At 46.0% G+C, this 24,430-nt stretch overlaps 1 protein-coding gene across 1 annotated transcript; it reads right to left on the bottom strand.

The window, feature by feature from the left end:
• Positions 1-1,167: 1,167 nt before the first annotated feature.
• PDGFRL (platelet derived growth factor receptor like) lies at positions 1,168-24,015 on the bottom strand. The gene is made up of 6 exons (XM_060246415.1): positions 23,625-24,015; positions 20,452-20,746; positions 7,408-7,559; positions 5,537-5,830; positions 2,735-2,874; positions 1,168-2,057 (listed from the first exon to the last, which is right to left on the bottom strand). The coding sequence occupies exons 1-6, from the start codon at positions 23,881-23,883 to the stop codon at positions 1,869-1,871; spliced, it is 1,329 nt and encodes a 442-aa protein (XP_060102398.1). The 5' UTR covers positions 23,884-24,015; the 3' UTR covers positions 1,168-1,868.
• Positions 24,016-24,430: the final 415 nt, after the last annotated feature.

Below are 24,430 nucleotides of genomic sequence, written 5' to 3'. Positions count from 1 at the left end.
GAGTCATGTCAGGATCTCTCACTCACAACTACACATGCATAAAGAGAGCTTACCTTTACAAAACACTCTATAGCTTGGTGTGGCTCTGAGGGCTGCAAGGAGGGAGGGAGGGGCTTCAGCTTCCCTTCCACATAATTTTTACAAGCATGTAGGGCCCAGTTTGTCCCTTTACACTCCACATGTCCACAATCACAGGATACGAGGACAATGATAAAGGCACAAACAGCCCCCCCCCCCGTTTCTGCTTGCAAAAACAGAGCACAAGGGAACTCTGAAGCCACTCTTCTTTCCTCCGAGTGCTTGATCCCATCAAGCAGAGTCCTTTGTAAAGGTGAATCCCCCCTATGTGTCTATAGTTGTAGGTAATATGACTTGTGCCTTTTGCAATGTATAGATAAATCCTAATAGTAAGCTATTCCATGGAATAAGACTGTTGAGTGGACGTAACTATTGCTTTGCTTTTATAAAAGGACCATTATAAGAGTATTAGAGTCATTATCCATGTTCTCACAAACAGAGGCATTTCGTATGATTAAAGCCAGAATTCTGGATATTGAATTACAAAATCTCCACAGCGCCGCTAATAAAACTTGTTCTCCCGTGAGTCTAGGGTTTTCGTTTGATGTTGGCCATATGGCTTCCTATCTCTATTCTTTGCAAAGTCCTCAACAGCGTAGGACCTTTTCATTGGCAAGATGTGATGTTATGCCATCAGCAGTTCTATATGGTAGATATCATAACATACCCTACCCAGCCAGACTATGTCCGTGTAAGTCTGGATCTATTGAAACCATTTCACATATTCTCCTGTATTGTCCTTTTTATCTAAGTATTCGTGGTCGATTTTTGGATCCTATTCTTTTAAATAAGATGGGTCTGGCTGATCCAGCTAAGGTCTAGTTTCTTTTGAAAGATGTTACTCCTGACATAACTGTAAATACTGCCTTATTTCTGTACTGGGCCAAAAAGATTCGTCAAGACAAGGAACAGTCTTGTTGTCCCATTTAACTGTGATCTTATGTAAATGTAGTCTAATCCTGATGTCCAGTATTTTAACCTATTTTCTGTTTCTCAACCCTTTGTTCTTTTAACCTGTTTTTACACGCCATTAAAGGTTGATTGATTGATTGATATAAGAGTATTAGGTTCTACAAATATCAGACATTCAAAGCTTGCAAAATAGTTTATTTAGTATGTAACAAAACAAGGCTAGAATACTTATGAGATTAAAACTCATATGCTATGGTTTCAGCAAGGAAAGCATTTTATTTTGATGACTAATGCTGTTGGAGAAAAAAGTATAGACTTCCATACAGCAACAGAGATCCTTGTTAGATGAACATGAGTGATTTTATATCCTCTTCCCTCATGTTCTGCTTAATTAGAAGTATTTTTTCTGCTAACTACCTTTTGGCTGCATTAAACAATATTGTTAGAGATGCCATCACATTAAATGTGATTTTTTTTTGTTTCCTAAAGTGGGTGACTCTCCTGATTAATACTTATATAGCGCTTTCTAGTGCTCAAAACACATCACAGACACAAGCTCAAGAATCTTCACATCCAAACTCCATAATGTACATCACTATATTGCCCCCAAGTGGGAAGACAACAAATATTACAGGTAAGAGGATGGCTTCTATGAGGCCACCAAGGTGAGTTCATAGTATGTGAGTTCATAGTTTAGCCATTGTGTTGCACTAGCTGTCAGCATCTTATGACTACAAGCCTGGAGTCTACTAGTATGCAAAAAGAATGGAATGTAAAGAGTAGGAACAAATCTTTCTTCCAAGTTCAGTGTGTTAAAGCTAGCCAGAAGCAGACCAGCCATACATTTCCTGTTCTGGTTTTCTTTCAAGCTCAATGTATCATATCAGTTCGACATGGGTAGCTACTGTGGTCTGTCCTCGAAGGTTCTGAGCTATACAAATATAGTTTCCAGCATCAATGGTTTCAAAATCTTCTATAGTAATCACACTCTCTGAGATTCTTGTGGTGTGACCAATTCCTCTGTCAATCAGTCTCCAAGTGTCTTGGATGATCACAGGCCTTTCATACTGTGTGAAAGACACCAAAATACAGTAAATAGCATAAAAGTGCATGGGGAATACATAATAAAGTTAACAGTATTTTGCTATAGCATGAAACATATGAATGTATATGAACATATGAAGCTGCCTTATACTGAATCAGACCCTTGGTCCATCAAAGTCAGCATAGTCTACTCAGACTGGCAGCGGCTCTCCAGGGTCTCAAGCTGAGGTTTTTCATGCCTATTTGCCTGGACCCTTTTTAGTTGGAGATGCCAGGAATTGAACCTGGGACCTTCTGCTTACCAAGCAGATGCTTTATCACTGAGCCACAGTCCCGCAAAGCAATTAAGGGAAGAGACTGAGCTGCTAGTTTAGTAACAGAATCATAGCTGTTCTTATAAATGAAAGGAGTGGTTGCTGCTGCCTGTAAGAAATTAGAACATAGATCTCCCATAAGATGTCATTTGACATGAAGTGTGTGTGTGTGTGGGGGAATAGGCTAGGTCAATATTATCAACACTAAAGGTAAAGGTAATCCCCTGCGCAAGCACCAGTCCTGGCTGAATTTCTTCAATGCTTGAGCAATTCTGTTTGCAGTTAGTTTACACACTGTTTTAAGATCTTTGCTAGCACTATGGTAGCATATTTAATCTGGATTTTTTTTTCAAGGGAAATAATTTTAAAAAGAAATAGCAGCTTACCTCTTGTCCTGGATATATCCAGTTAAATTCCACTTCTACATCCGGCTCTCCCAAAACTGTGCACAGAATGCTGATATCGTCTCCACCACTTGCATTGTTGGATGATGCCTTAATAGTAGTTGAAGGTGGACCACTGGGGACTGGTTAAAAAGCAGGTGACAGGTGACATGAAAGAAAAAGTGGTTCCTCACCTGAAATTGCAATGAATATGTTTGGGGGGGGGGCACAAAGGGATCAATGGACCCTATTGATATCACACATCCAAACGGTTCTTCACCTGCTACACTGGCTCCGGGTTGAACACCGGATCAGGTTCAAGGTTTTGATAATAACCTTCAAGATTCAACATATCTATGGACAGGACTTTTTTTGTAACTCCTTTGCATATTAAGCCATACACCCCTGATGTAGCCAATCCTCCAAGAGCTTAGGTAGGCCCTGTAAGAAGAGCCCTAAAAGCTCTTGAAGGATTGGCAACATAAGAGACGTGTGGACTAATATGCAAAGGAGTTCCTGCTATGGGACAGACTCTCCTGATATATTCCCCCCAAAACAACATGCTCTGAGGATAATAACTTTCTGGTGATCCCTGACCTGAAAGAGATCGAGCTGTCCTCAACCAGAGCCAGGGCTTTTTTTGACCCTTGCACCTCCCTGGTGGAACTCTGCCAAATGACATCTATGCCCTGTGGAACCCAGTGCAGTTCCACAGGGCCTGTAAGACTAAGATGTCCCATTACGCCTACAGTTAAGGACAGCAACAGTTTTCCATGGAGCCTGACTCTCCTGCTTTCCTCTCTCCCGTGGGGTAAGGATATAAATTGGTTTCTTAGTGCCATCTGTAACTGAAATTGGAATTGCATCAAATTGTTTTACTGTTTTAATTGTTTTCACTTGACTTTGAGTGTGTTTAGTAAAATGTTGTTCACTGCCCTGAGCTCTGCTCACAGGGGAGGGCAGTCTACAACTCAAATAGATATACATATTAGAGGAGCAACATGTTTTTATTAGAGGATCAACATTTTTTAAAATATGTTTTATATGTTGCTCCTCTCATAAGGGGGTGATCAGCAGATACTGGCACACATGTTTAGCACCAACAAATTTCTGCAAATTAAATAATGGTTAAAGTCACAGGAGCAAGGACTAATTAAAAAATTGGCAAGTTTGAATCCTATGTACATTTTATTGTACTTTATTTTTCCTTAGCTGTCTTTTAATCTTCCTGTAACTTGGATCTAATTTCTTTCCATAGGTAACCATAATAAAATTATTTGTAGATGTAGATTAGCTTTTCTATAGTAAAAGGTAAAGGTAGTCCCCTGTGCAAGCACCAGTCGTTTCTGACTCTGGGATGATGTTGCTTTCACAATGTTTTCACGGCAGACTTTTTACAGAGTGGTTTGCCATTGCCTTCCCCAGTCATCTACACTTTTCCCCCAGCAAGCTGGGTACTCATTTTACCGACCTCGGAAGGATGGAAGGCTGAGTCAACTTGAGCCGGCTACCTGAAACCAGCTTCCACTGGGATCGAACTCAGGTCGTGAGCAGAGGGCTCCGACTGCAGTACTGCAGCTTTACCACTCTGCGGCATGGTATATACTTAAGTATGGTACTTAAATGCTAATCTTTATTATATTAGCTCAATGCCTAGGACATTTCCCCTAAAGTACATTAAGCCCCTTTGAAGTAAACAGAACTTCCACTTTAAATATGAACATAAAATAAAGACTAACAGAATTTGTGGCAGGGTATGACCTTTTCTTCAGAATAGTGAGTCACGCACAAATTTTGTTAGTGTTTAAGGTGCTACTGATACAGACAGACTAACATGGATACCCACCTTAATCTAAAATAACTTATTCACCTTTTTAAAAGTTTCACTTGGATGGTATTCATTTGGGCTGTACAACCAACCATCATTTCTGTTGTGACTCTAATGTAACATAAAACATTTATAGAAAATATTTCTAGAACTGTTCATTCATAGGAATTTTTTTTTCTGAGCCTGCAGATATTGGTCATTTATAATTGTTACTGTAACAATGATAATTTAGAAGGGCAGCCAAATGTAAATTGAAGCAATAACTTTCTTAAACAGTTCCAGGACTATGTGTGCTGTCTAACAAAAGCAAATATCTTTGTCAAGACAAGCAAATATCTTTGCCAAGATAAGGGAATTAAATGAAGGTGAAGTCCCTGGTGTGTATATGCAAATCATGTAATTTCCTGTGTAATTCTGCCATCCAACTTAGAAGTGAACTTAATCTGGGGAAAACAGTTTGGCCATACCTTCATCGTAACCAGAATTTGCACATGACTAACTGGATTATCTTCTGGGCTGTAAAAACACATTCCTGTTTAGGGTTGCCAGCTTCAGAAATACTTGGAGATTTTGGGGATGGAGCCTGAAGAGGGCAGGGTATCATGCCATACAGTCCACCCTCCAAAGCTGCCATTTTCTCCAAAGGAACTGATCTTAATCACCTGGACATCATAGGTAATAGCAGCAGATTTCCAGTCACCTGGAGGTTGGCATCTCTATTCCTGTTCAGTTATAAAAATGGATCTTTGTGCTGACCTGGCAGCTCAAGAATGGTCTCATTGTCGTGTATACTGCTCTACTGATGCTTCTTTTCCCTCATCATAAAGAGGTCACTCAAGCAGTTCACCAAAAGCCATTATTAAATCCACCATGCTCTGATTGCATTGTGCTAAAAAAAAGTATTCAGGGTCTGTTCCTACAATAATTTCCAGTAGGTGAGAAGCAAAATGATGATACACCAACTCAGTTAATCTTACCTTCCACATAAAGCAACTGATATTTAATGGAAATCTGAGGCGCTCCCCTTGATTCGGCTCTGCAGTAAACTACTCCTTTGTGTTCAAACTTTGGGTGCTGATAGACAAAGCCCTTCTTTACATCATATACAATGTCAATGCCATCCACTTTGACTTCTTCTGCCGGAAATTCCTGATGAAGTGTTACTTTTGCTGATGGGTTGGTCACTCGGCAAGGAATCACTGCAGGCTTATCTGGGTTAAGGTATACCACCTCGAAATAACTGGGAGAAGGAACAAAGAGTTCCCCTTTATCTGTTTAAAAAGTAATGTAATATGTGTTACGTACTAGCATGATGTATTTTATTTCCTCACCATTCTGACCTCCTTGCAAAAATGGCCATTCAACAATAGGAGAGAACAATTTTTACTAGAATTGTAATATCTGATATTCACTAACAATAAATTTGATATTTAAGATATTTAAGAACTCTTATTTAAGATATTTAAGAACTCTTATTTAAGATATTGAAGAACTCTTAAAAGATTCTTTAAAAAATGAAAAAGTTAACTGAAAGTTGATCATATTCCACATCATTATAGCTGAGGCTTCAGTTTGCATGCCTTCCATTAGCACATATTCATACCTCCCCACTGATGTACCTATTATTCTGGGAGGAAACATGAGACAGTACAGTCTTTGCCCATAACAGACTGCCATATGTAACTGGTAGGCTGGATCTGGCTTGGTGAGTTACACACCTGGGCTAAGAAGAAAGGCAATAAACCTCTGAGTGAGTCACTGTTTAGTAGCAGCTTCATTACTGAACTAAGATAAGGCCTTTGCCCTTATTCAAGGACCCTGTTATGTACAAACGAGCGACCAGCAGGGTTTTTTCTCCTTACCAGGTCTGCAGCTCCCCCACCACATAATATTAAAACTGTCCTGCATTTCAAAAGAAGGGTGGAATGTAAAGCTGTGCTGTGGTGCCCAATGTCAAGAGTCTGAATAGTACTCTTGGATCTTCCAACTGTTTCAACAGTTTCTTTGATTAAAAATAAGCAAATATTTTCCATCAGAGCTCACAAAGCGGGGTTTTTAATTTTTTAATTATTATTTTTAATTTTTTTTGTATTTTTGTATTTATATATGCATGTGTGCGTGTGTGCACCTGGTAGTCATGGTGTCCTCCGGTGACTGATCCCTACTGGGGGCCTGGAAGATATTCAGGGAGGTGGTTGAATAAGGCCTGCCTCTCCCTCTCAACTCCTGGTATTCCAAGGAGGTGTCGCATCCAAGTACTTACCACAGTCAACCCTGCTTAGCTTCCAAGATGAGGCTTGCCTGGGGTATCCAGGTCAAGACACAAAGCAGGTTTTAACTGCTTAAACTATTCCAATTCTGATCAAATTGTTTTTAGCACTGTTATTACCAGGTACTCTGAAAAACAGCTAAAGTAATGGAAGCGCTAGCTGTAATGGTGAAGTATTGTTTGATTCAGGGTTCAGCCATTCTTCTTTACACAGGTATGGAATGGCAGAAGGTTTTCTAGGCATTTTGAGCTTCAAAAAGTCCTCTCCACAGCAGGCCAGTGCATATGCAGTGCCCACATATGACTGCACAGGTGACCACTCAAACAATAAGTATAGCTAAGTGCATCCTCGTTTACCATTTTATTTCAGTTCTAAATATCACATTTAAAATCAGAATAATTTGTCTGGGAAAAGTAAGCATGTAGGATTTTTCTAAATTATTAATTCAGTGTCCACGTGAGTTTGCATTAAGACATATTGCTACTACTGCTATGATGTGTCCCCTGAGGCATTTACTGTAGTTTCACGGAGAAACACAAAACTGGCTTTCTTTGGGGCCAGTGAACTCATTCTGTTACCTGCAAAAAAGATGTACGTTGAGCCTGTTCTTGACTCATCCTTCTTGCAGTTGTAACCTTTGCATAGGAGTAGCCAGCAGCTGTATTCACCGGTGTCTGCTGCAGTGGAATTTGCCAAGATCAGCTGACTGTATCTGTCATGCTGCTTGATGCTAGGAAGAATAAAGAATAAAGATGCTAGGAAGAATAAAGACAAAGCACAGTTGAATGAAGCTGGAAGTGGCTGTAAAGTCTCCCATATTGTAGTGTATCGCCATTACGATACAACATAACAACACAATACCAAGCTACACGCGCCCACGCGAAGAGGCGACTGGGTTGCCCCAGGCGCCTCTGCACAGGGCGCGAAACCCCCGCCAATCACCAGCTGTGGCGGGAAGTTCAACAGGCCAGGATTGGGCTGGCCTGTCCAGGAGGCTGTACCGGGAGTTGTATATAAGCGGGACCCGGCCCGCGTGTTACCAGTTCTCCATCTTATAATGTACTTGCAATAAAGCATGTTGCCCTACTCTCGTCTCCCGTCGTGGTACATTATAGTGACGACGAGGATGGGATCCTAGCTGGAAGGCTACACAGGAGACTCATGGGCAACCGATCGCCACGACCGCCGCCACCATGGCCAGCCAGAGCGGGACCACCGGTCACATCGAGGCGTTCAACCCCGCAAATCCAGAAGGATGGGAGTCCTACTTGGAGCGGGTTGATTGCTACCTGAGGGCGAATCGCATAACCGAGGACAGCATGAAGAGGGACGTTCTCCTGAGCGTCTGCGGGGCCGCCACGTTCGAGATCGCCAAAGGTCTCTCGGCCCCCACCCGACTCACGGAGAAGTCCTACGAGGAGGTCGTCAGGCTCCTCACGGGACATTTCCTGCCACAGCCTTCGCGGGTGGCCCATCGGTTCTTTTTCCACAAGAGGGACCAGGCCCAGGGTGAATCGGCCGCGGACTACCTGGCGGCTCTACGACAGATCGCAGGGAACTGCAACTTTCCGAACCTGGAAGAGACCCTGGCGGACCGGTTCGCCTGGGGCCTTCGCGACGAGAGGCTCCAGCAGAAGCTCTTCGCGAAGGAAGAGCTCACCCTCCAGAGCGCTTTCAGCGAAGCCGTGGCGTTCGAGAGGACCACCCGGACCATCCCCAGGGCAAAGACCGAGGCCATCCACCACGAGGAGCTGGACCCCGACCGCCTGGAGGAGGGAGAAGCGTTCCAGCTGCGCCGCCCAACAGGGCCAACCAACCAAGCCCCACAGCGTCCCTGAACGACAGAGAGGCCGCCCGCCACGAAGTGCACCAGCTGCGGTGACCCCCACGACAGAAGGGACTGCCAGTACAGGACCTGGGACTGCAGAAGCTGTGGGAAGACCGGTCACATAGCGCGGGCGTGCCGAGCCAAGATCAACCGCCGGAGATCGACCACGCACTACGAAGCCACCGAGTCCCACTCCACAGCCTCCACCACGCTACAGGTACTGAACCTGCCCCTGGCCACCCCCAACAAGATCAAAATGGCGGTCCTCATCGAAGGAGCCCCATGCCTCATAGAGGTGGACTCAGGCTCCTCCATTTCCATAATCACAGAGGAGACCTTGAGGAAGCTGTGCCCCCGTCAGTGGGTGCAGCTACGACCGGCAGATTTCATACTCCGGGACTTCCAGAGGAACCCGGTACAAATAGCGGGGTGGGCCAGGGTACAAGTAGAGCGGGGGTCCTTCAGGGGCCCGCTGGACATCCTGGTGGTCAAGCGGCCACTTACCACCCTGCTGGGCCTCGCGTGGTTCGGGCCCTTAGGAATCCGGATAGAGGGGGTGGCGCAAACCGTCTCAGCCGGGGGGTACGGGGAAGTATGCCGAGAGTTTCCCGACGCGTTCGACGGGTCGCTGGGTAGTTATAAGGGGCCGACCATCTCCTTACCGCTCGACCTGACGGTCAGGCCAATCCGGCTCAAAGCGAGGAGGATCCCCTTCGCGTTAAAGCCCAAAATAGAGGCAGAACTGGACCGCCTCACGGCACAAGGGGTCCTGGAGCCGGTCGATTATGCCATGTGGGAGACCCCCATAGTGACCCCGGTCAAACCGAATGGGGAGGTACGGATATGCGCAGACTACAAGTGCACAATAAACAAGGCACTCCAGGATAACCCCTACCCAGTGCCTGTGGTCAGCCATGTATTGGCAGCCCTGGTGGGATCAAAGGTTTTCGGGAAGCTGGACCTAGCGCAAGCATACCAACAGCTCCCGGTAGACGCCAAAACGGCCGAGGCCCGGACAATTGTGACCCACAGGGGGGCGTTCAGGGTGCGTAGGCTTCAGTTTGGGGTCAGCGTGGCTCCGGGGATTTTCCAGAGTATAATGGATGCTCTTCTCAAAGGGATCCCCGGAGTCCAACCCTTTTTCGACGACGTTCTAATCGCCGCCCCGGACCCTGAGGAGTTCAGCAGCCGCCTCAGGGAAGTGCTCCGTCGTTTTCAAGCAGCAGGGCTCAAGGTGAAGCGGGAGAAATGCTTGTTGGGAGTACCGCGGGTGGAGTTCCTGGATTTGCTGTGGACGGTGAGGGAATCCACCCGACCGAAGAAAAAACCCGAGCAATCGTGCACGCCCCGGCTCCCACCTGCAAAGCGGAGCTACAGAGCTTCTTGGGGGTGCTCAATTTCTATCACACGTTCATACCCCATAAGGCGGCCCTCACTGAACCCCTACACCGGCTGTTGGACAAAAAAGCTCCCTGGGTGTGGGGCAAGCAACAGGCCACCGCCTTCCAGGCGGTGAAGGACGTCCTAGTTTCCAATGCGGTGCTTCATCATTTCGATGAGCACCTACCGGTGATCCTGGCTTGCGATGCATCGCCGTATGGGGTGGGCGCAGTCCTGGGGCACCAGCTACCGGACGGCAGGGAGGTACCAGTCGCTTACTACTCCCGCACTCTCACACCCGCAGAAAGAAATTACGCCCAAATTGATAAGGAGGCCCTGGCCATTGTAGCGGGGGTCCACAAATTTAACGATTATTTGTACGGGCGGAGGTTCACAATAGCCACGGACCACAAGCCGCTCTTGGGTCTGCTGGCCCCGGACCGCCAAACCCCCCAAATCTTGTCACAACGAGTGTTGAGGTGGAATCAATTCCTCAACTCTTACATGTACACCCTGGTACACAGAGCGGGCAAGGCGATGGGCCATGCGGACGCGCTCAGCCGCTTGCCGCTCCCTGACACGGGCCCCGACCCAGCCCCTGCCCACCATATCATGTCGGTAGAGTCACTCCCGGACCAGCCCCTCCATGCAGCAGAAGTGGCCAAGGCCACCGGAAAGAACAGGACTCTAGCGAGGGTTCTCGACTGGGTGGTGAGGGGGTGGCCGGAAGGGAACATGGGGGAAGAATTCAAGCCCTATAAAACGAGAAGGGATGAGTTAGCTGCACACAAAGGGTGCCTGCTATGGGGAAGTCGGGTGGTAGTCCCCCCCCCCGCTACAGAAGCGGGTCCTGGAATCACTCCACGAAACCCACCCAGGCATAGTGAGAATGAAGGCCTTATTCTATCTTGTTTTTACTAAATTATGGTTTAATGGTATTTTAATTGTTTAAACTGAAATTGTTTTAATTACTGTGTTGTAAGCCGCCCTGAGACACCTAGGTGAGAAGGGCGGGGTATAAATCTTAATATAAATAAATAAATAAATAAATAGCTAGGAGCTATGTATGGTGGCCAGGAATAGACGGGGAGATAGAGAACTGGGTCCGAAGATGCAGCACGTGTCAGGAGTTGCGACCGGAACTGCCCAGCGCCCAGGCCACACGGTGGGAAACCACGAGGAAACCCTGGTCCAGGCTCCACATAGACTTCGCGGGGCCCTTCCAGGGACAAATCTTCCTGATAATAGTGGATGCATACACCAAATGGCTGGAGGTCATTCCCGTAGGGTCCACGTCTTCCACAGCCGCGATCCAAACGCTGCGCAGAGTCCTATGCACACACGGTATCCCGGACACCATAGTCTCGGACAACGGGACCGCGTTCACCTCGGGAGACTTCCAGGCGTTCCTCCAGAGGTATCTGATTAGGCACATAAGGTCTGCCCCCTTCCACCTGGCCACCAACGGCCAGGCGGAGCAGATGGTCCGCACAACCAAAGAAGCCCTGGGCCGAATCATGCAGGGCGACTGGGACCACAGATTAGCCGCGTTCCTTTTCGACAATAGGGTCATCCCCAACCCAGTCACGGGGGTTAGCCCAGCAGAGCTCCTCATGGGGCGCAAACTCACAACGAGGTTGGACAGGTTGCACCCCGACCGAGCATCGGACGTGCGGGGGTCCCCAGAGATCAGAGAAGCGGCTAGAGGGTTCTTCGCGGGGGATCCCGTATTCGCCCGAAACTACGCTAGGGGGCCGGAGTGGTTAGCGGGGCGGGTGCTGCGGGTAGTGGGGTCCCGCCACTACGAGGTATCCACGGAGGGGGGCCAAGTCCTACGGCGGCACATCGACCAACTGCGCCGCCGCACCCTCCCGGAAGCGCCGGCAGAAGCAGAGGAGGCAAGACCCGGAGGAGAACCAGCCAGGGGACACCATACCAGCAGTGATCCTACCGACGCGCGAGTCCCCAGGGCCAGCAGAGCTCAAGAGACCGGCAGAGCCGGACCAACAGCCTGCGGCCGCACCACTTCCCGTAGAAGCCCCCGCCGCAGAAGCCGCGCCTACTCCACAAGCCGCCCCGAGACGGTCAACCAGGGAACACCGGCCTCCCGCCTACCTAAGGGACTATGTACAATAACTTGGGGGGGAGGGGTGTAGTGTATCGCCATTACGATACAACGTAACAACACAATACCAAGCTACACGCGCCCACGCGAAGAGGCGACTGGGTTGCCCCAGGCGCCTTTGCACAGGGCGCGAAACCCCCGCCAATCACCAGCTGTGGCGGGAAGTTCAACAGGCCAGGATTGGGCTGGCCTGTCCAGGAGGCTGTACCGGGAGTTGTATATAAGCGGGACCCGGCCCGCGTGTTACCAGTTCTCCATCTTATAATGTACTTGCAATAAAGCATGTTGCCCTACTCTCGTCTCCCGTCGTGGTACATTATACATATTTACTTTATTGTGTATTTTATTGTTATTATAAAACAATAAAACACTGTTATTCAGAGATCTACTGCCTTTTCTGACGCCTGAACTTCAAATATATACGAATATGGAATCATGAGTACTTCAGGTACCCTAATACACCATGGAAGGCTATCCATTTAAACGGAGGGCCACTGATGGCCAGACACCAAGTGGCCCCTGAGGTTCTTGTCCTCATCACTATGGCCCACATCAGCCCCTTTGATGCTACCACAGCTGCCGGGACCATTCGGCTCAGCTTGTTCCAGGGTTCTCTGAACACTCCAATCCACCCATTTAAATAAAATGACTGCAATTAGATGCTTAAATGCAAGCATATGGTTGTACATCACTATGATTCATCTTTATCTACCTCTACCATTTATTATCAGAAACATTAAACACTAAATGCTCTGCATTTCATCTAGTCAATTTTACTTTACTTTTACCATTAGGAAAACAGAGCACACTGATTTATGAACAAGGCTCTTCCTTCCCATTTTCCTTACAACTCTGTAGTTATCAAGCCATTAGTGTAGGAATGGATTAAAGTAAATGCCATAATAGAGGAAAGAAGGAAATTCTCATTTATTGCACTAAGGAAATAATCTCCTACACTGAGCCAAAAATATCATAAGAATTGCATACTAATTCCACTATGAAAGAACCTGGCCCTACAACAGCTGTGTAGAGCTTCCTTCAATTTATTTATTTATTATCCCACTCCTTTCCCTGCCAAGCAGGGCTCAGGGTGGTTTCCAACAGTTACAGTTACAATTAAATATACAATAAACTACACAATGCAATATACAGTAAGTCCATCACAATTTAAAAACAATCTTACTTAGCAAAAACTTAGCAATTGATCTATAATAGAAAAAATGGTGCCCTGGCCCCTGACAAACCTTCAAGGTGGATAACTAAGGGGGAAGCCAGTACAGGAAAATTTGCAGCCCAACAGAGGGGAGGGAGGCAAATGCTCTTTCTAGCTGTCACTGGCCTCAACCATAAGCCTGGGGGAACACCTCCATCTTACATGCCTTGCGAAACGGAACCAGATCCCACGGGGTTCCGGTATTACTAGACAGAAAGTTCCACCAGGTTGGGGCCAGAGCCAAAAAGGCCCTAGTCCTGGTTGAGGACAGCTGGATTGTTCTGGGGCCAGGGATTATCAGTAAATTGTAACTAGATGAGCATAATGCTCTCTGAGGGGTATACAGGGAGAAGCAGTCCTGTATATATGATTGTCCTGGACCCTTTAGGGCTTTGAAGGTAAAGGAGGGAGAGTAAAAAACAATCACATAATACAATATTGACTGCATCCACACAGGGACGATTCTCTGCTGTGAATTCATTGCCATTATGAACATGTCCACACAAGTTTCTTACACGCTTTTCTCCATCATCTCCATGTGGTCATAATTTCCTCCTACTATGTCTTTTAATGGGGATTTTTTTTAAAAAAAACAGAACTTGTACAGAGATATAGCATTATAATTATATAGCAATAACTATGTATTTAAAGGTGGCAAAAAGCTCTCCAGTGACTGTACAGTGATACAGCAACTACTGAATTTTTTTTAAAGGTGGGAAATTGCCTTGCAGTGACATGGTGGGTAGAATGGTCACCCTTGAGATAATGGCAGTAAAGTGTGCTGATATGGGCAGAAGGTTTAAAATTCTGCACCTTCCTGTCCAAATGATGAGGTAACTATTTTTGACAGTTTTTTTAAAAAAAGATAGCAAAGCAAGTTTCAGAAAGATCAGGTGAATATAGAGGAACACTTGGAAAGTGGATAATTGGAGGATGACATCACTCACATGTCATGTACAGACAATGATAACTTTTCTTACCAGTGTAAGGAAATAGAACAACAAAAAAGGAAGAACATGAGATCGGTTCCACAAGATCCAAGAAATCAAAGGGAAATTTTAGCACAGTTAGGCATTGTGAAAGATCAACACAAAAATACATTATTTGAACAGGACAACATAAAGAAAAGATGGCAACAACACAACAAAGAACTATACAGAAGAGATTAAAGGATAACAGATTCCTTCAAAGAAAAATCTTCTGAAGAACCTGCAATTTTAGAAAGTAAAGTGAAAAATGCACTCAAAGCAATCAGCAATAAATAAATCACCAGGAAAAGTGAGGAAAGCAGTAAAGCTATTTCAAGTCACAGAAATGGTGTCCATCAAAATCCTAACATGAATAATGCAAACAAATATGGAAAACAAAACTGGGTTAGGACATTTTCGAAAATTAAAGTGTTTTACTCTGGAAATAACAAAACAGAAGAATTGGAGTAAGGTGAGATGTAGCACAAGATACCAGAGGCTGCGATAGAAGTCTGACTGAATAGTATCAGACTTCTCAGAAAACCTATCAACATAACCACCATTCACATTGACAAATCAATTGAAATGGTTAAAGATTTTTATTCCTTGGCTCAATCATCAACGAAAAGGGAGACTCAACCAAGAAATCAGAAGGAAATTGAGTCTGGGAAGGGCAGGTATGAAGGAGCTTGAGAAGATCCTTAAATATAAGGATATGTCACTGGCGATTGAGAACAAGATATTCTCCATTACTATGTATGGATATAAAAGTTGGACAATGACGAAAACTGACAGGGAGAAAATTGACTCACTTAAAATTTGGTGTTTAACAGAAAGTCTTAGAGATACTGTGGATTGCCAAAACAGCAAATAAGTGGATTCTAGACAAATCAAACCTATACTCTCCCTAGAAGCTAAAATGACAGTTCTCATTTAAAATTGTGTGGCAGTTCTCAGTTTGTGATTATTCATAATATACTTGACAGAGACCCCAAAATACAGTAAATTACATCCATGCTCTGTAAACGATAAGATTTTTCTTGCATAACTAATGTGCAGTAAATTAAAATAAACTCTAAACACCCACTCCAAACATAATTATGGGGGAACAAATTACTATTTAAACAACAGTATTAACTGTCTGTTTGTTTGTTTAAAAGAAACAAAATTACCATAACTAATACTGCTGTTTAAATTCTACTGATCTTTTTCCTTCCAATTGAACGGTGCAGCCTGTATAATACATAGCTAAATATAAGCCACAACCTTTCCATATCTGCCTAAGGTTATTTTTAGAGCAAGTTCCAAGATTAATTGGATGTGATCCAGCCAAAGCAAAGCACATCTATGTCCCATCAGGTTAAACCCATGTTTGGCTCTTTCCGAATGAAACTGAAGAGACTTTGAAGTACCAAAGCTTTGCCGCAATGCATCCTTCCTATTTTTTTCCACTACAGGCCCCTGAATGTAAGCAAACTGGGGAAACAGGAAAACTAACCTCTTCCTTGGTTAGAAAAATCTTGGGTTGAGTTTTTTCAACTCCAAGGATAAATAATAGTTCAGATTTCAGATGAATCCCTGCTCCAAATACGTCAGTACTAAATTAATCAAAGGGTCTCTTCAAGGCATTTATAAGTCCAATATTTGGCCTTCATCTGGGTACACAAATGTTGACAGTACAAATAAATGCAGTACAGAGAAAATGCCATAGGCTCCTAATTTTAAATTCACCTTTCTCGTGCAGAATTTTAACTGTGTCCCCAGCTAAGGTCTTTGTACATTTAAAAAGCTGGGCTTATTGACAGGCTTTTTGACATTTTAATAGATTGTGTGTCTGAAATAAAAACAAAAACAATGCAAGCACACATGACTGGCTAAACCAAGATTATTTGTTAACACCTCCCACCACCCAAATCAAGGTTGAATGAGAATCTTGCAGGTTAAATCTGCCATCTAGTGGACTAATGTGCTATAACTCATTCTCCAAAATGAAACCAAATATCATTTTAGGATCGGATAGGACAGAGCAGTTCATTCAATCTACACCAACTCTTCCTTCCCTCTGGCAGCCTCTACCTGGCAAAACTATGGCCTAATTGCACAGTGCCTGCTATCAAGCCAAGCATAAATGTGCTGTGGCAAGCCTGCAAGGGCTTGCAGGGGGTACCTCACCCTGTATTCACCTTCCCAGACTGCTTCCTCTTTCCCTCTTCTTGGTAACTCCCATATTGCCCTGCTTCTCTGTTTTCTTCTCTCCTTCCCATCCTACCATTATCTGCCCCTCATCTTTAGCTACATTTATTACTTCAGTTATACCCTGTCTTTCTCTACAATGGGGACCCAAAGCAGCATACATGATTCTCTCCTTCATTTTGTCCTCACGACAACCCTGTGAGGGAGGTTAGGCTGAGAATGTGTGACTGGCCCAAGGTGAGTCAGTGAGCACTGTGACAGAATAAGTATTTGAACCTGGGTCTCCCAGGTCCTAGGTTGAAACTCTAACTGCTACACCACACTGGCTTACATGGGGTGACTGCCCTTGAATAGTGGTGAGCAGCAGGGCCTGGGTGTGTCATGGAACTCTTGTGGTATCAAGTCGCTCAGTGGTTGCTGATAGTACTGGCTCTCATGAGTCCTTCTTCAAAGGCCTGCTCGATCTGCCTGTTACTGACAAAAACCAAGGCTTCAACTGACAATACTGTTGGGGTTGCCCAGCAATGGCCACAGAGGGCATTTGTTTCTTAATGCTGCAGGTCAGGGCCGGATTAACAATTAGGCAAAGGAGGCACTTGCCTACGGGGCCCCCGGGGCCAGCTTTCCCCCCACCCCAGTTTTCCCCCCACCTATCCCTACGGCCTGCGGCTAGTTTGCCTCTTCCTCCGTCAGCCCCTTCCCCTCAGCTTGCCTGCCTCGCCTCCTCCCCATCGCTTACCCCTTCGTCCACCCGCCTCCTCCCTCCCCCTCGCTTCCCTCATTGCTGCTTTGCTGTTTGTCCGCTTCCCTCTTCACCTAACCCCTCCCTCTTGTTTTCTTCTTTGTCTGCCTGCCCTGCCACCTCCCCATCTGCCAGCCCAGCCGCAGGGAAACCCATCTCTGGAGTGAGAAAACCGCTTCTGCACTTGCTGGGCTTGCAAGGCGCTTTCAGCCGAGTGAGGCGGGGAAGAAAGGGAAGCCATTGCAAAACTTCATCTGGGCTCTGGTTGAGTGGTGAGCAGCGGGCACAGGACACTCCCCCCCCCCCTGAAACAGAAATCCGAATCACCTGCAGCAAAACAAAGTAGGAAAACCAGCCAGGCAAGCTGGCCCTTCAGCAGCTCCTCAAGCCCTCTTCTGCATCTGGCAGTGCAAGGCCAGCCAACACTGGCTCTCATAGAGCAATGGGATAGGGAGAGAGATGGATTGGGCTGGCAGAATTGCTGCAAAGATTCCTGCATCGGGAGCTTACTTCCCCACCCCCCTCGGTAACTTGCAGGCTGCCTCTGTCAGTAGCAGAGGACAGATTTTTTTTTTAAGTTCCCTTTGCTCTTTCAGCTGCCTCCACTCTTTCTATCAAGTGCAAATGAGAGAGGGGGGAAAAAAACAACCCCTTTGTTCCCTCCCTGGGCTGTCTCTTCCCCCCTTCTTTAGAGGAGTGGGAGGGGAAAGAGACAGCGGAAAGTCCAAGTTGTGTGGGAGTGCCTTGAGAAGCCCAGCAAAGTTTCCCTCCAGGTTTTGTGTTCAGTGCTTCTCCGGGATGGCTGCTCCAGAGTCTCTGGTCAGTTCACCAAGAAAGGGTCTTGTTTGTTTCAGTGAGTCAGACTGGTTTGCAGGTTATCTCTCTCTCTGTAGCAGAGGCAGGCCCTGCGCTAAGGGTGAAGCGTGTTTGAGGGCGAGGGGGGGGGGGGCAGAAGGCGACCGCAAGAAGACAGCGGCGGCAGCAGGAAGGCAGCAGCAGCTGCAGGGAGGCGGCAGAAGGCAGCAGGAAGACAGAGGCAGCTGCGGGGAGGCGGTGTCTGCGAGAAGGCAGCGGGAAGGCGGCAGCTGCAGGGAGGCGGGAGGACGGCAGCAGCGGCTGCGGGGAGGCGGCTGTGGGAAGGCAGCAGCAGCTGCGGGGAGGTGGCAGAAAGGCAGCAGTGGCTGCGAGGAGGAGGCGGCAGGAAGGCGGCGGCGGGAAGGTGGCAGGAAGGTGGTGGTGGCTGCGGGAAGGTAGCGGGAAGGCAGCAGCAGCTGTGGGGAGGCGGCAGAAGACAGTGGCAGCAGCAGGAAGGCAGCAGCGGCTGCGGGGAGGTGGCCAGCCTTATTCATTGTGCTGCACATGGCTCTCTCACTGGTCTCTCCAGTAATCCTGCCTTTATTTTCCTGCTATTCCCTGTGTGAGGGTCTGCTTGACATCCCTGTACTGCTTTAGCCATTTTAGCCATTCCAGACAGTTCAGCAGAAGCAATATAGACTCCATCAAGGCCGGCCCCGCCTGGCAGCCAACTATAATCAACGCTTCACATGAACACAGACATGAAACTGCCTTATATAAATGAAGGGAAAATATAAGAGGCGCCATTTTTTACTTTTGCCCTCCCTTTAAAAATATGTAGATCTGGCCCTGCCCCGACAGCTTTGTCAAAGGGGCTTTTGAGGTTGCCTGCAGGCTGCAGTGGGGCAGGCCCTCTGTCTCTGAGATAACTGGCAAGCCCCCCCGAGTTTGACTGCCTAGGGGTGCGGGCAGTGGGGTGGGTGCTCCAACTTGGAGATAATTTGTGAGGGGGCCCCCAAGATTTCGACTGCCTAAGGGCCTCCACAGGGTTTAATCTGGCCTTGCTGCAGGTGCTGCTTCTGTTATTTGGGGGGGGGGGGTGAGGGAATTTAACTGCCCCCATGTTTTGTTTTTTATAGTTCAGATTTTTCTGCAAACCCGGGGTTTTCCACAGATTTGTAAAAAGATTTGTCTGCTCATGGCTGCAGTCTTTGGATATAAATATCCAGAGTCAGCCATACTAAGAATTAGATATATTGACAGTTGACATACAGCTATATACAGCATTGACCCAGACAGTAAGAGGGAGATCATTATTCAAAAACCGTGTTCAAGCAGCAGATGCAAAATACATACAAATCAAAGATAAGCTTCATATCCTTTATAGTAGGGAACAGTTATGAATGTAAAATTAATTTAAATATAGAAGAATTTCAGCAATGCACATGTTACAGCATTATTATTGTCAGGGAGAAAATCTTAATATATTATTAAAATTTTATAAGTTTAAAAACTAGTGTGTGTGAAATTTCTGAGTCTTACCCAAATTCTTTTAACCTTATTAATTTATTTAAGATTTATACTCCAATTTCATCCCCCCCCTCAAAGAGCAGCTAAGTTCTTTGCAATTCCTATGGATGTTTCATCAGACTCTCCACAGTCACCCTAAGGTTTACTTCATTTGATTCAGTCAACACCAGGGTCTCTAAATAGAGCAAAAACAATAAGACCATGCAATTTACAAATGACACATAAATATATTATTACATAGAACTACAAGAAGATGTAGCAATATAGTCACAGTCCATGAATGATGAAAAGTAGTTCAAGTCCAACATGATTTTCTATAGATGTAGTCCCAGGACCATACCAAATTGAAACAGAAAGTTCTTTCCACCTTACTTCCATAGGTGCCAATGGGACTTCTCTAGAATGAGAGACAAGATTCTGTATAGGAGAAAATGATATCTGAGCCCAACTTGCTATTCAAATATAAGCAATTTCATGTCTTCTTCCAGAGAAGCATCCTTTCTCATTAATGTTTCAATTTTTCTTCTGATGGAATACAGTAGCTTCCAACAATAACACAGAGCATATGCTTCACCAGTATCCTTAGGCTAATAATTCTTCTTGTAGTTCTATATAATAATAGACTTGTGTGTCATTTGTAAGTTGCATAGTCTTACTCTTGTTGTTTTTTCATTTGATTCAGTGGCAATTAAGACACCCTCTGATAAATCCCATTGTTTTAGCTTCCTTTTAACTCTTGTGTATACTCTACATGAGGAGAACACTCCAAATTAATTTAGGACCCCCCCCCCCCCCCCCAATTGAAGTCTGGTAGCAACTGTAGTCATTTCCATCTTTCAAACTCTTACCTGAGTCTGGAGTCTTTAAAAGTGTCATGATAAGAGGGATAACTCCACCCAATTTTATTGCCTTTGCACCGCAGTTCTAAACTCTGTCCTGCAGAAAGGCTTAGAGTGGCAGCAGGCTTCTGAAAGCGGCCCTTATCCATCACTTGCGTCATTATGGAGTAGATCTTTGGGGATGAGTCTGTGGATTCTCTCTCCTTTAATTTGGGAATTTTGGGTTTTACTTTTTTGTTAGCAGGTTTAATCCTGTTCTCTCCTGGTTCCTTTGGACGCTTGTTCTTCACAGACTGACCAACAGCTATCACAAGGGAGAAGGGAGAAAATACATTGTAAATATCAACATTCTGTTTACCTTTTATGGAGGGAACTCCTTCCTCCCAAATGTTATTTTTCTCCTTCCGACAGACTCTAGGATAAACATATTATTGATGTAACGTTTAGATTTGAACAAGTCAGCGCAGCGGAGCTTCTTTTTTGTTGCCCTGTTCATTTTTTATTACTTCAGGCAAGATGCTCACAGACAGGCCATTTTAAATTTGCATGCATTTAAATTAATACATGCAAATGAACAATTACTGTTTCCCCCCCCCTAGGGAGAGATAGCACTCCTGTACAAAATCCATTATTACCATATGCCATTACAGATCATTTGCCAACCAATTCTAATTCAAGCTGCTGGTTTTGACCTTTGAGGCCCTTCACAGCCTGGGGGTGACATATTTAAAGGACAATCTTTTCCTATGCATCCCCTTACTGCAGCTACTAACTTCTGCCTGCTAATCTTTGTGTGATCCCTCACCAAGGAAGACCTGCCTACAAAAGCTCTTGCTTTCTCTGTGGTTGCTCCCACTTTAAGGAAAGGGTGCCATAAGCAGAGAGGCGTTATGTGCTGTAAAGCAGGGGTGTCAAACATGCGGCCCGAGGGCCACATCTGTCCCACAAGCAACTTCCTTGCTTCCTTTTCCAGGGCTGCTAGTGCAGCTGCACCTTTGTTTGCTTTCCCCCAGCACCCTCAGTGCTTCCTGTTTCCTACCTCTTGCCTCGCCCCCCCCCCCCCCCCGCAGAGCTCCGTGGCTGCTTCCTGCTTCAAGTAGGAGAGATATGAAGACAAGCCTCTCCCATCACAGCTTTCAGTTTTATTCCAGGTATAAGCTTTTATTCCAGATATAAGCACTCTTCTTCAGAGGGAGGGTGGATGAATTCTTCTGACAAGCAAAATTTACATCAAGGAAATTTTGCTTATTCTGAAAAGTTGAAAAAAAAAAAGATTGGATTTATCTATGTTGTCAAAGGCCTTCATGGACAGAGTCCATTGGCTGTTGTAGATTTTCCAAGCTTTGTGGCAGTGGTCTTGGCCAGGACCGCCCTGACATCCTGGGCCGCCCTAGGCAGACTTGCTGCCTGGTGCCCACCCAATCACCCCCACAGTTCCCCCCAGTGCTCTGCGTCCCCTCCCCCCGATGCTCCGCTCGCCTGCCCGCTGCCATTAAAAGCGGCGCTGCGCTCGCTCCCTTTCCCCTGGGGCTCGCCAGCTAAAAGTACACTTTGCCAGTGGCAGGGAGGGAGGCAAGCTAAGCGCTTGCCTGGGGCACCGGAGGGTGGGGGTGAGAGCCCAATTTGCTGCCCTCCACCTCTCAGCGCCCTAGGCAACCACCTAGTTTGCCTAGTGGGAGGGCCAGCCCTGGTCTTGGCATTATGAGACCTGATGTTTTGCCAGCAACTGTGACTGGCATTCTCAGAGAAGTAACCTAGAAAACTGGAGTTCTCTGGGTCAAATTGAGAAGAAGTTGGTAGGCATGTAATTTATATCTACTCAGGCAAGTGGGAGCTTCCTAGTCTGTGACATGCTAATGGAGGAGCTTACCTTAGGGGGTTCTTTTGTATATGGATTGGATTTTGAAATTCTAATCTTATTTGTTGTAAGCTGTAGGGCATTTTGAAAAACACAAAATGCCCTACCGTTTACAACAGCACTACAGGTAAGATTAGAATTTCAATAGCCAATCAATATATAAGTTACTGCATTGGACAGTTCTTGTTGTATATCGTAACTATGAGTTTATCCTCAGTGATATGTTTGACATATTATTGACATAATCTGGGGGGAAAAACAATGTGAAGGGCAAGAATCCTTTAATTTCCTGGCAATATTTATAGAGGAAAATTGTTTGGATGAACTTCAGTTATACATAAAGAAGTTGATTGAGTAAAACAAACACTGAACTATTAATCTATAGCGACTAGTGCTGTGTTTTAACAGTAAGCAGCAGAAAGGTTTCAGTGCAATATCAATGTTTCCCCCAAAGTATGACCCACTGACTTCATTTGGGGCTGCTCTTTATAGCTTGAAGCTCTTTATAGCCTTAAACCACAGCTGGGCTCCCTACTGCAATTAATGTGTGAAATATAAACGAACCAACAGAGAAAGTGATGCTACAACTGAATACACAGGTTAAGACTTCCTAAGAAAAGTTATGATGCTAGTTGCAAAAAAGGATGGTATATGCTACAAAGAGCAGCATCACATCTCCAAGTTCCGTTTTCTAAAGCCCAGTTTGTGTATTAGGCTCTTCCTACATGAAAAAAAGCATTTCGGTGCAGTATAACATACAAACAAACACACATGCTTCTAAATAGTTACCTGCACATATATTTCATTGTATATTTCCCAGTATGTGTTTGATACCACACACAACTGTACCTGAATGCTGTAAATACCCAAGTGCTAGCATCTCTAAAGGATGCTACCATTTTGAAAACTTGGTCACAATTTTTTTTTTTTAAGAGCCCTTTATGTGAGACAGACTGAGCTGCAGGGTTCTGAAGTAACTCAATGACAGAGGGGGAAAGAAGTGTGCCCAAATTCTCAACATTCTTTAATGGGGCGTGCGTCGGCCAACAGTCTCCATTGCTGGCAGTCAAGCCTTGCTTCAGAAAGAGGCGCTTTTGTCAGGTAACGGAAAACAAACGCGCCCGTTTTCTTCGGAGAGGAATGGTGAGGATGAGTAATCCCACCCCCTTTCCTAATAGCTCCGCGACCCTCGGCGGGCGATAAGTAAAGAAAAAAAAAGCGGGGGGGTGTATTTCATGTTAAGAGGAGTTGAGGTTAGAGCGGTGCAGAGTTTTGAGGCTGCAGGCAAGCCTCCGGGCGAGAAGAGAGCCGTTGCTGAACTCACCGTTTTGCAGCGTCTGGTGCAGCAGCAACAAGCTGAGCAAGAGCCAGGCCTTCATGACGGGAAGGGCAAAGAGAAGGGAGCCGCCACCGGGGCAAGGGAGCAAGGCGAGGAGTCCCGGCCGCCAACTTTCGAGTAGCGACAGGGGGAGCGCCGACTCCGGCTTACGGGGAAGGGAAGGGATGGCGGGGAAGAGAAGCGGCTCTTTCCGTTCCCGCCTTCGCGCCCTCCCCGGCGCTGACAACTCAAGACTGGCGCTCATTACCGAGGCTGCCCCTTCCCAGAAGTGAGTCTAACCAGCAGGGCCCCATTTTGTGACTCTGAAGGGCTTGTGCCGGAGTCCGCCTCTCTGAAGAAAGATGGTTGCTTAACTACAGTTGGGCCGGCCGAGTAGGGAGCAAGAAGGCTGTGTGCATCTTTAATTCTAGCACAGAAGCCTGTCGAGTCGGTAAATCAACGTGAGTAGCCCCCATGAGGCTCTTAAAACGGATACAAAAATGACGATGGGATAGGGTAATGATAGCCTTCTTGACATACTAGGCCACTTAAACAGAACGCTTTTGCCAAGGAGGAGGATGATATTGGATTTATATCCCGTCCTAGAGACCGTCTCCTTTACCTTCGCAGGGTGTCTGCTGTAGAGGGGGGGGGGGGGGAAGGTAAAGGAGATTGTGACCGCTTTGAGATTCAGAGTATAGGGCGGGATATAAATTCAATATCGTCATCTTCCCCCCACCCCACAACAGACACGGTGAAGTAGGTGGGGCTGAGAGAGCTCCTACAGCAGCTTTGCTTTTAAGGACAACTCC

This window comes from Heteronotia binoei, chromosome 9 (assembly GCF_032191835.1).
Source record: "Heteronotia binoei isolate CCM8104 ecotype False Entrance Well chromosome 9, APGP_CSIRO_Hbin_v1, whole genome shotgun sequence".
In the NCBI taxonomy this organism is placed as follows: Eukaryota; Metazoa; Chordata; class Lepidosauria; order Squamata; family Gekkonidae; genus Heteronotia; species Heteronotia binoei.
Note: the sequence above shows the minus strand (reverse complement) of the source record. Positions and strands in the feature narration are given on the sequence as shown.

What these genes read in the sequence shown, in the direction of transcription:
- PDGFRL (XM_060246415.1), bottom strand. Translation starts at nt 23,883, where the DNA reads ATGAGCGCCAGTCTTGAGTTGTCAGCGCCGGGGAGGGCGCGAAGGCGG. An exon ending in TTTAAAGACTCCAGACTCAG is followed by an intron (nt 7,560 to 20,451) that starts GTAAGAGTTTGA and finishes TATTCTTCCTAG; the next exon opens with CATCAAGCAGCATGACAGAT. An exon ending in AACGTACATCTTTTTTGCAG is followed by an intron (nt 5,831 to 7,407) that starts GTAACAGAATGA and finishes CTTTTTAAACAG; the next exon opens with ATAAAGGGGAACTCTTTGTT.